The sequence below is a fragment of the Takifugu rubripes genome, chromosome 5, assembly GCF_901000725.2.
Source record: "Takifugu rubripes chromosome 5, fTakRub1.2, whole genome shotgun sequence".
Taxonomy (NCBI): domain Eukaryota; kingdom Metazoa; phylum Chordata; class Actinopteri; order Tetraodontiformes; family Tetraodontidae; genus Takifugu; species Takifugu rubripes.
The window spans coordinates 2304429-2317176 of NC_042289.1; the positions used below are offsets into that span (position 1 = coordinate 2304429).

Below are 12748 nucleotides of genomic sequence, written 5' to 3' on the forward strand. Positions count from 1 at the left end.
ACCGGTGCTCATAGCATTTTAGAAATTCTGTGGATGATATATTCTTTCCTCAACTTTATCCTAAAACAAATCTAAATGAAAACAAAGACAGAAACTTGTATTTCAAACTAGGATTTTAAAAGAGAAATGATGGTAAACTTACTGTTTAGCGTGGTCTCGAGATGCGTAGGTGACGTTGACTACAGCAGTCTCACTCTCTGTATTCACTGAAAGAGGAAGAAGGAAATCTTGATGATGTTCTTTTTAATGTAACTGTTCCTTTTTTATGTAGGAGCCTTTCAAAATAATATTTAACAGCTGCTGGTTTGACTCCATTTTGATGCATTAAGTTATAGATTTAGTTAAAACTATTGCAGTTTCTGCATAAATATGGAGTAAATATTTACAAATGTGATGATGTTCATCTAAGACTTTGAAGGACTGAGCGGCCATGACTTTGAGGGGGGGTGGTAAATTATTTCTCTTATGTAATATGGTCAATGTAAAACTATATTAGAAGTAATCGGAAGGATTAAAAGGTTAATGGTTGCACTGATTAGTCAATCTCTAAATGAAGTCAGCTTTTCTGGCACCATGCCTGACCACAAATTTGATTCATTCTAAAGAGAACATACACAACTTTCACTGCATACAGCTTAAAATGATCACGATTCTTTTACAATCACTTCTCAAAACCAAATGTTAACTGATCAAAAATTTGAATTTTAATACTGGCAAGTGTTTTAAATCCATAATTCTTTTAAAAGCCTCACCTTGCTCACAGTTTTCAACAGTTCCACACTGAGCCAAAAGTCCATCGAGTACCTTTGAAGTGAAGAACATCATCAGCTTATGCATTAAAGCTGCAATTTAAAGAAAAAAGGTGTACAAAATACATGACAAATAATTTCTTTATGTGGAATTTGGTCATTTGGAGTTTAATATATCATATATTATATTATATGCTTCAATGTTGCTCCACATCATTTGACACTCAGTCTTATTCAGCGATTTATTCAGTCTCTGAACACTGTGAGGTGAATCTGCAGCAGTATGAAGCAGCTTCTTCAGACTCTCCGGAACACACAGCGCCACACTCTTATTATACATACATGCAGAAATACAAAAATGGCTATGGAGACATAAACTGAGATAATTAGTGTTGCAAACATTCATAACGCACATTGCATTAGTAAATGTATTAAAAGAAGTTAAACTCCAGCTATCTTGTTAAACTAATAGTCACATCATGCACCGGTAACAATCTGAAGAAATCATCCGATTGCCAACACTAAAAGGAGATCAGTTTTGTGTACTCGAGCCTACTCTTTTTGATTCTGCTGTTCTTATTGTGGCAATGCGGGTTACATGTGTGTGTGTTTTAAATCTTATGGCTTCAGTTTTGAATATTCACCCATGGGTCTGTCACAATCAACACACCCGGGGATTCACCAGGGTACAGCTCTATAAAGTGGTGAAAGTGTTACATCCCGAGCCTTAAGATGCACCCATGTAGAGCTGCCAATGGCTCAGAATACACTCAACATGAGCCACAGACACTCACTTTCAAAATGTTACATGCATTATTTGCAACAAGAAAAACGTGTCGCAGCAGGGCTGCGTGAGTTTACCCTGACTCTCCGTTGATTCAGCTTGGATGTCTGTTTTCATTTATTTCCCCCTACACGTTTCACAAAAGTGATAATCGCATTTCCTTCAACATACGAAGTGAGAAACTCACACCAAGCCGCTTGTTATGCAAGTGTGCTACTCATTTTACACCGTTTTCTCACAAGACAACTCATTAAGCATACGGCGTTCTTGTCTGCCTCTCAAATCAACATGACTAAGAGGGAGAGCGTGTGTCTGCACAATAAGTCAAGTGCACGTTACATACAAGATTAACAAAGCTGTACTTAATCCAGCTTTCTGTTGTTGAAAGTATCTGTCACCTGACCTGAAAATATGCATATCCCCACCTAGTGTTGAAGAGGAGGACAACTCCTATCCGACTTTCTCTGTTGCATGTAAACTGGGACTAGGAGTGAATTCCACAAAGATTCCATAGTTCAAATCTGAGCATAAGTTGTTTCAGCTGTGCATGCAAACGTGCTGTATCTTGTTAGTTGCTGGTTACCCGAAGTGATTACAACATAAAAATGATCCTGTAGTAAAGCAATACAACAAATAGGAACTCACCTCCCACTGCAGGTGAGGTGGAATGTTTCTAATCTGCAGCTTCCTGGTTCTGGAGAGATAAAAAGAAAAAGATGTTAGCACATTTTAAAAAAAACATTGGGCTTAATGTTTTAGACAGAGGTATTTGAGTAAGAACGAAACCTCCCACTGCGTAAAGAAATAATGTTTTTAATCTCGAAGTGTCAGACCTGTTGGTCTGCTGATACAGCACTGAGAGAGTTCTCAGTTGCCTTATTTACCATCTGAAAATCTTATTTCGAATCAGACTTCAATTCAAACTGAAGGCACAATTAAACAAGCTCAGTCTAGCCAGTCAGTAAAATGCGATTTGATTTGGCCTCATTTTCTCCACCAGTGTCCCTGCAATGGTTCTGCATTATGGGAAGAAAACTGTATTGTCCAGATAAGACATGGAGGAAAGTTGAAAAGAACAGGTGGCAGGTGCATAAAACCAACTTAATCCAGTACATTTGCGAGAATGAATTATGCTTATCGGTTCCTGTGTGTGACGCTCTGGTTAAATGGGTGTTTGTGGTTACCACTGTAAACAAATATCATAGATGGCAGTTTTCCTCACAGACTCACTGTTGTGTACATTTGTTTTTACTCATATGAACTCCACTAAACACTTTCTTTGCTGTTTTATGTTGATTTTCCCTTTAAGTTCATTTCTGGAGCGCCATCTAGTATTGCAGATGTTGTGACTGGGTCTTTAGGACCAGACATATGCAGGACTATCACTCCATCTGTTGCATGAGTGCTACACCTTTGACCTTTGGCTTTCCTACTTAAACTATTGAAATGTGCAGCATTCCATCTTTTACCGCTCCTTATCCAGCCCTGCACCCCACCCAATTGATTATCATGGCCCAATACCCCACCAACAACCAACCCCCATCTCCACCTCACACACAAAACTGCACCCAAACCCCCAGGAGGCAGCAACACAGATGAATAGTCTATTGTGTCTCCAAAATACCTGACAACCCCCACCCAGAAAAGAAAGAAGAGTCTTTTGATCCTTGATCAATACTCGGGCAAATTACCGACTCAAAATCACCATCCCAATCTCCAGGAAAAAAACAGCCCAGTTCTGAACACATCAAATCCTTAATGGCCCCACACATGTGGGGAGGGCCACCTTATCAACACATCAACACCATTATCCTAGTGTACCCATGACCCGCACACATCCCAACCCCCATCAAGCCCCCCAACAGTGAACTTGTTTGACCCCTAAGAATACTGCCTGCCAGACCACGGCTTACCCCATGGGCTGAAACTATGGCAACTAGTTGGGAATAGGCGGGTAGAAAAGATGGATGGAGAGGCGGGGTTCAAAACAAAAAGCAAGTTTTTCAAGTGCTTATGCACTTGTTCACTCATCTGCTATCTTTTATCATTTAAATCATCTTTCTCATTTACCTACACGGTGGTGGCTTCTCCTCAGGTCTCATGGCCTTTTGACAACCTCTACTCAAATGCTAACCTTGCTTTTAAGCACAATACTATGCTTATTTCCAAAAGACCCATCTGAATACAAGTAATTAATAATGTCCAGCATTATTGTGACTGGGGGAAAAAAATGGGTAAATAATCTACTGTTTAATACATTTAATTAATTAAATGTTCCATTTCAGCTAATATTTCTCACAGTAGCCATTGCTAAATAATATTTATATACCAATATTTTAATAACATTCAGTGAATGCTGAAACTGTGTTAAGTGTTTTAAAAGAGACCTGGAGCTGTTGAATTTCCCTCAACAGTGAATGCACCAAAATCCTACTCAAATCTATCAAAACAAATGGAGCAGAAGAAGGAAAAGAAGCCAAAAAGAAATAAAATGTGTGATCCGGGGGGGATGCAGAAGAGCAGAGAAAGGTATTTTTCTAAGAGCAGGTCAAAGGTCCTGGGTTAGTACCCCTCAGACCAGACAGAGGGGCCCCTGGGATCACAGCAAGGCATGTTGGGTGTGTGTGTTTTCCCAAAAACAAAAACTTTTATCACAATATATGAACCACTGCTTAAGGTGCTGAAGTTATAATGACACAGCTGAATTGTCCAGTTTTAGATACTTTAACAATACATTGTTTTATGAAAATAATGTGTTTAAGAGGCATAGTGCACTGTCAGAAATGTGCCGTTTCAAATTCTGTTGAGGACCTATTCTCTTTTTCCCCTCGACGCTTTACTCCATGCCACCAAATGACCCCGATGCAGAATACAAATAAATGCATGAAAAGACGCAGAAGACAAAACGGCTAGAACCACCTCATAAAAGGCTTAAACAATTTCCTCATCTTTAAGAACATGAGAAGCAAGACATGTGCCTCTTGTGTCAAGATTATTCTATTTAGTTATAACCAATATCAGCAGTGTAGTAAGGACAATGAGTAGAATGTCCTTTATAGCAAAGTATGAGAATGGCTACTGGAGATGTGGCCATCTTGCTTTCTGACTTTGTAAATGAAATGATGACTACACGACTGTGACATCATTCCCAGCTACGACTTCAGCACAATTTAGCCTCAAGGCGCCTGATTTCTCCTTAAAAAATGCCATGAGTAACCACATCAACTCCAGACAACAAGAATAAAATCATGCCTGGTTTTAGGTTTCTAAATAATTTCTGAGAAAAATTCAAGGCAAACTCAAGGGTTTACGCTGTCCATTAAGTTAAAGGCACAACCTAATCTGACACCTCCTCGCCATTTCAAATATATGTGTTTCCTTGGACAACATTGTCCCAGTATTCACATCTGTAAAGTAGATTTTAAGCTCCAGCACCCACATCAATAACAGCCCAATGACTATAAGGAACAACTAGCTTCCCCCATGATAACTGGCCCGCTGGCCTTCCACAAATAGGTTCTTGTGGACAGATGTCGAAGCTCACACCCATCAAGGAAAAGGCACGATCTTTCAAATGATAACCCAAATTTAAGAACTGTTTTTGGAAGAAATATATCCTTAACTTAAGCATGCTGGAGTGTGATCAGATAAGTAAGTCCCACTCCCCCCACTTTACTATGCCATAAAATACTATTCAAATTCAATCATAATAATAACAATGGTCCCTAGATGCTTTAAAACAATTGTGATTAACTACCCTTGAAGAAGATGATGAGTTTGATTGCATGAGAGAAAATTGATTGTCAGGGTCTCATCAGCAAAATGCCGCTTTATATAAAAGTGTCCAGTCCAGATTTTGTTCTTTGTACAAAACAAAACCCATATGCAATGTACAAAGGAAACATTGCCAGCAGGTTCAAAATACCCAGAAGTGCAGAGGGTTAATATTTTATAAGATCTATCTGGTCTACATTAAAAAAAATCAGTTGAATTTTTCATTGCTAAGGATGAAAGAATGGAAGGTGAAGTGGGCACCTCAAAAATGTCCACACTGACCTCAATAGTCCACATGTATGCTTGTACGTATGCAGGTACACACACACACACACACACACGCACACACAATATAATAGTATAAAATCAGTAATAGTAAAAATCAGTTCTAAAAAGGCATCAAAGTCATACAAAAATGTGAAGTGTCCTTGATTCTTTTCCTATTGGACAATTTAAAATTCTTATTTTTACCAGATAAAGATAAATGTCTTCATGTTAATTTCACTGAAGACAGTCTCATCCTTCCAGCATTGTCAAATATGGAATAATCCTAAAGCCACTAAATGGCTCTGCTTTTTAAAATATTGTCTTTCAAAAATAAAATCCACCCCACTAACACCCTGAAAATGATAATCACACTGATCATCAACAATTTATCTAAATTTGTGGATCATATTCTAACAGCTGTAACAGCTGCTTAATCTAACTCTTTAAGAGGCATTTTGTTCTGTCCTGCCAGGCTGTAAACAGTACCTAAATATCTGTGACCAAATTATCACTTTACATGGAGAATTGAGAATAAGACTGACAAATCCACCTAGGACCATATGCGCAGGAAACTGCTTCCTGATGCTTGATGTCACCATCAGAATAAAATGTTGAGATGTCGCACCAAGGTTGTTTAAGCCCAATCCTATGATGCTGTAAACCACCAGGGTTTTCGTCGTGCAGACACCTCTCTATTACAATGACCACAAACACATTTAACAATTCGTTTGGAGATTTCTTAAAGAAGCTAAAAGCAAATCTGTGGCCAAAACTGATGCCACAATAACATTCAAAATACTGCAGAGTGTGGTGTCCCCTCACCTTCACCCCACAGTAGAGATTACCCATTAGGCTGCCGGATCCAGCAAGGATCCATATTTTAAAGCCATCTCCAGTAAAGATCATTTTGTTTCTGACTTTGTCATGACATTGTTGGGATGATAACGAGGCCGTTTAGGTGTAGTACTGCCAGATATTGTGATCAGAAACATTCATAGCTGCAGGTCAGTGGTAACAGGCCACCTAGATGCTGAAACACTTCCAACTTTATGAATGTGAGACACAACAACGAGCCAAAACACAAAATGTAAACATTAAAATTACTTGTGGGATGAAACTTCACTTTTGGAATGAGAAGATTTTGGCTTGACTATTGTTGTCAGTGATATAGGTATTTGAAATTAGCCTGATTCCTTAATTATCTGGTGACATATCAGGGGCATTCTATCATCACATTAGATAATTTTCTTACATATGGGTCTTTAAACTGACTACCGTTCAGTCACAATCATTCTCTTTCTTAGGCTCAGGAAACACCTATTTTTTTTCCCTACAAGCAATATAATTTAAACAATACACATCAGTGCAATTTCTAAGTATTATTCATCTCATGCTACAATTTGTTTTACTAAAAAAATATGACCAAGACAAGAACATCATCAATAAAAGCCCATCACCCGCTTATAATGAAAATAAAGCCACCACTACAGTAATGCCAATAATCAATATTACTTCCTAATGTGCATGACTGATAATCCTGTCTCCTTAAACACAGAGGCCCCATGTTTTTGTCTATGATGTTTTACATATAGGTTAGAATTTAACATAGGGAAAGTGCATGTTAGACAGAGGCCTCAGTTCTGGGGCAGCAAACAATCAAAGTTTAGGCACTCTCCACTCTGACCTCACATGCAATTTGTATGATGGGCGTACTATCATGGACACCATTGTGGCCTAATGGAATCTATATTTTTTCATGCTTTTCATGTGAAAGACCCACTAAAAGAACGGTGGTGTGTGTGTGTGTGTCTTTGAATATTACATTCTATAAATGACCTGGTGATACAAGTCCCATTTATGAAATATTTGTAGAAGTTGAACCTTGGAAGGTGGGCCCTTGGTGAGGCGGTCCCCCCTCCCGCCATGTTGCGTCTCCTCGACCCTCCCCCGTATAGCCATTTTGCAACGCCTGTAGCCATTTCATGTTGCTGCAGGCGGGGACCAGCAGGCCCACATGACGGCGGGGAAAGGAACCCAGCTGGTGCAACTATGGAGTTTATGGAAAATGTTCGAATTCAAACGTATATAATTACAAAGATTAAACAAATTCACGCCACAAAGCGTGCGCCGGTGAATGACCCACAATTTCCATATAATCGTTTTGGTGGCGCATCAGCGCAAAAGACGCGCACGATAACAAAGAACGTACGACGGGAATTGTAATCAGTAGTGCTCTTTAATTGACAACGAGCATCGCCCTTGTCTACGGTTAAAAACGTACACCAATGTTAACGGGGACCCTATAGGTGGTTTAACCAGTTCTAGCACATCTACGGACCGAGGGATCAATTTTAAACCGTTGATTATACGCGTTGATCCAATAATCCAAATTACGCAATAGCGCGTAACGTTTCTCCGACCGTAGATTGGACTAAATCTTAATAAACTCTATTCATTACATCCTGCGTCATAATATCGAGTAAGGCCTGATACCACACAAGCGCCGTGCATGGGTGAGGGAAGGGCCTTTCACAGGAAACGCCATTTTTCTCGCCCTTTCTCTCAGACCCACCAGCGTACATGTGAGAACAAGTAGGCGGCCATCTTGACCAACGCCCATTTAGTTACTACTACAATGAATGCGCAGTCACGTGACAGCGGAGAATTCACCAGAACAGCACATACAAGAACACACGAGGGGGAGGGGTGGCATCTCACACATGCACACACCCACGCGAATATGGCATCATGCAGTGTTCGGTTGGGCTGCGTCTTTGTCAGTGTAACGGCAAAGTAAAGCTCCCTTTAGTCGAGCCATCTGTTTCATCTCACAACCACCATGGTTGGACAGGGGGACACCTGAATGGTTAAATACATATTTAGCTAACCCAGAGAGTTTTTCCTCCTGTTGGGCCGCCGCGGGTTACACAATTGCTCAACATTGGGCTTATGGCCGTGTGCACGGACACGCCTCTTGATAGAACGCGTGACCGCGCACGTTTTGGATTTTGGACCCCGTGAGCTGTTGACAACGAACAGCAGATTAGAACAGCAGAATATCTGGGTCTCCAATCTTTCCAGGCATTTTCCTGTGAAGGGTTTGGCTCTTTACTCGGTGTGCTGCTCGAGTAGAGGAGCAGCTTCCGCCCATTCACAAACTGCAACAAATTACGGTGAGGGGTGTTAAAACGAGCCAGCTCAACGAGCCGATGTCTGATACACCCAGGTTCTACGGTCTTATTTATTCTTAAAGACTAATATACTAATAGGCTACTGAATTTCAGAAAACGTAAAGGTTGACACATCAAGAAAACAAACATTCCATCTCGGTGTAGCCCCGAAGTAGCTGTTTCAAGTTATGGGAAATACATTTTGATGACTGCTGCCGATGATTATATGGTTGTGGTACAGTGAAATTCGTTTGTAATTACCATTAACTACGATGAACCAACGACATAATCAGCCCTAAATGATTATCTAAGTGCTACCGGAACACCAGGCTTGAGACGCAAGCACTTGAATTTTAGCGACATAAACGTCTTTATACCATCAATCCTGAAGATGTCATTAATTGGTTAACAGTTTGCCAACATATTTGGCTTTTATAGTACTGCACAAAAGGTATTCTGCAGTCGAAACAGTCCTGTTATGAATGAACTGGTTCAAATGTCATGCCTCAATTTCCCGGCTCGAACTTTCCATCCCAACTACTACAGCTCGAGAGGGGAGGGGAGGGGCCGGGTGTAGCGCGCGCAGCGCGCGCAGAGGGGAAGGGAGGAATAAAGAGGGATGTATAGCCTACTATAGAATGTGTGCCATCAATGTTCACGCCTGAAATACAGCGTGGACAATTTCGAAGTTGTAATATGGGAAGCGAACAGGCAGGAATGCACATTTATGCTTCCCGTTTGAGTTTAGGAGTCGGCGCTCTCCACAGCCCAACAGGTAGAGAATAAACCATAAAAACCCGGATTCATAGGGAAATGCGCGGCTTTTACCGAAAAATATGGAGCCGACTGTGGAGCTGGAGTACTGAGTACTATAGGAGAGACGCGTGTTCGGGTTTAAATGTGTAGGATTGGTACACAAAGCTGTGATGTGACAGGAAAAATACATGGAATAAGACGGGGGGGGGGGGGGGGGGGGGGGGGGTTAAAAACGAAAATCGCTACTGCAAGATAATATGCAGTGTTTCAAACGCCATTATTCAAAGAAACAAGTTCAAATAATTACTGTGATAGAAGGCAAATCTGACAAGGTTCTTTTTGTAAATCTTTAAATAAACAAAGATTAGTAATAAGCATTATTACTACTCTTCAAACATCTTTGATTTAATAATAAGAATCTTTGTCAACGAAAAATTCATTTCATTTGTATTTCAACAGATTCAGATGCCACACCCAAAAATGTAAGAAAAAAAAATTGTTATATCCAACATGTTATATTCCTGTTACAAACCTTTGGTATTAAATAAAAAAAATACATCAACTAGTTATGGGAAATGAAAGCTTTTTCATTAACATGAAATTTTTCTATAAAGAAAATCTGACAACAGCACACATGACCAAACAGGGAAAAGGAAATTGTTTGCTTTGTCTTTACAAATGAATCTGAAACTGCAACAAAGGATAGTGACTGAATTTCATTTCATATTACATATAATGTCAAAATTACACTTTATTTTTAGATTAAAATTGCAGTATCAAATGTTTAGTTTTGGAGCAAATCTTTACAGCAGGTTACAGCAACTAATAAAATGGCTAATATTAGAAAAAAAATTATCAGAGCATCTGAGTTTTTAAAAAAAAAAGCCCACTAATTTGTGTTATAACAGTATAGTATTAAACCATACATTTTGATACATTAAACAGAATGAGATTTTACAGTGAACATTTAAAATATTGCTTTATTTTTTTGATGTTTAGGATAGAAGATTGAGGAAAAAGAAAGAGTGATAGTGGTCAAGACTAACAAGTCAGTGCACGGGCAAGAGTTCAGAACCGAGAGACTGATGTGTGATTGAGTAATATGCAAATAATACTCTTTCCGTAGTGTAAATTACAAATAGAAATTTATTATAGTTTATCAAACCTATCAACCTTTGCTTCTGTAAAGTGAAAAGACGCTACCTGTTATCACTACCAAACTCTATAATGGAGACTATTGTTCTGAACGAATGAGTTATAAAGCTATGACTCAATTTCAGTCATGCTGAAATTAACATTTCTTGCATTTCCTAAAAGGTAATTTCCAAAGCTTTATGATAGGTAAATGTAATCCTGAGTTACATCAAGATGTTACAGAGAAAGCCTGAAAGAGAAAAGCCTGCAGTTTAGTTCTGTAATCCCAAAAAACAGTCTGCTTGGGGTAAAAGAAAATCTTTTTTTGGAAAGAGGGTGTAGTCCCTATATAGGAACACTATAAAGGCCTATATGCACCCCCTCTTTAAAACAAAATGGGGGTGAAGAAGGAAGATGAGGAAAAGAGGGAGTTTCTGCTTTGTGTGTGTGTGTCTGTGTGTGTGTGCACTTTATTTTGAATCAGTGGAGGAACAGGGTGGGGTCAATGGCAGCCTATAGAAAGGCAGCAAAGAAAGGGGCCCGTCTCTGACACACTCAAGAACCTCCCTCATTGGATTTCAGTCTGTTCTTTGCTGCTTTGAACAGCAGAGGGCCTCCATCTATTCCAGCACTGCCCCGGTTACAGCACGATCACATTTGGAGGATATATCCTATTAAAACATATTTTTTACCTGCCAGAAAAGAAAATGACGCAACAAATAAGTTCACATGAATTACCAAAACACATAAGGGTAACAGCAATGTGATGTCATTGCCATTCATGCTAAAATTGAATGATTTAACCTGATTGATTTTCTGAGCACACTAGTCTGATTTAAACTATATTTTGATTATTTAAATGGTCACACAATCTCATCTATGACAGCTATAGCTGGACTCATCTTTATCTTTCACTACAATTGCTTGAGTTACATTTCTGTGGCATTCTTTATATCAAGTAGCAGCATTTATGTCTTCTATTTTCATCTAAAACCAAATGTACAAATCCGATAGTGTTAGCTAAGTTTTTGGAACTCTAGGCACTACTATTATGTGTGCGTATAAATATATATTTAAAATGACACATATTTAATAGTTAAACAACTTTAACATTAAAATGACATGTTTCACAAATATTTACAATTTACTTCTGTACTACAATCAAATTTAATAAAGAAAATATAATTAAATACAGGTTTAATTCCTATGCACCTACTATACACATTTCTTTCAAGTTCAAACATTTTCCAACCATAAGGCTTCTGACAGTGGAGCATATCTTTTTAACCTTTCCACCCATCACTACAACACCATAAAAGACATTAAACCTTCATTCTGGCTTTGTAGAACTTTCTTTTATGTGAACCTTGCACATAATTGCTGCATTTTGTATCTACTAAATCAATATTAGATGGGTCAGATTTCCTTAATTACATCAACACAAAAACTTGATATTTTACAGTAGTTGATAAAAACAAGAAATGGCCAATATGAAAAAAACACAAAGCAGCAAATGTGCGTGAAGACTCCAATCAAAAAATGAATATGTGCAAACTTTAATATATCTAAAAATCAGGATTTTAATCAATAAATACTCAGATGTAAATTAGGTTCAACTATGTGAATCTTAAGAGCAGAGGTCTTGTTTATAGAAAATAGGTAACATTTTAATTTTAAAAAACAAAGAACCACTTTCAAAATGTTACAGGTGTTTTTTGCCCCATCAACCGGTTAAAGGAAATGCAGCAAGCATGAAGCCACGACTAAAACCACTACTGTGTTCACCTTTATTCAACAACATTGGGCCATTGTCTCCACAGATGCTCCTCCTCCAGTTCCCGCAGTTTGGCACATACATTCCCCATTCAATGCTCATAGCTCAAAGCTAAAACACTGAAAACAAAATTGATACAAAAGATTTACATCCTTAGAATACCTTTAAGATTATTACTGATATTTGATCTTCAGATTTTATATTTTTAGATTTCCCCACAAAAAAAAAAATCAAGATTTGGATCTCAAAAATGGCCCTTTTTACTGTCATGTCATGTGCTTGTCTCTTCAAAATGAAAAAAAAAAGTTTCTGAGGTCCACATCCTTGACTGTAGAACTGC

At 38.6% G+C, this 12748-nt stretch overlaps 1 protein-coding gene across 2 annotated transcripts in view; it reads right to left on the reverse strand.

Moving 5' to 3' along the window:
• igf2bp1 (insulin-like growth factor 2 mRNA binding protein 1) overlaps positions 1-12748 on the reverse strand; it is a 40079-nt gene that overhangs the window by 11770 nt on the left and 15561 nt on the right. For both annotated transcript variants that reach the window (XM_029836295.1, XM_029836294.1), the window contains exons 3-5: positions 2179-2227; positions 753-804; positions 143-206 (exon numbers count right to left, since the gene is read on the reverse strand). In XM_029836295.1, coding sequence (XP_029692155.1) covers positions 143-206; positions 753-804; positions 2179-2227 — 165 coding nt within the window. The remainder of the gene's footprint in view (positions 1-142; positions 207-752; positions 805-2178; positions 2228-12748) is intronic.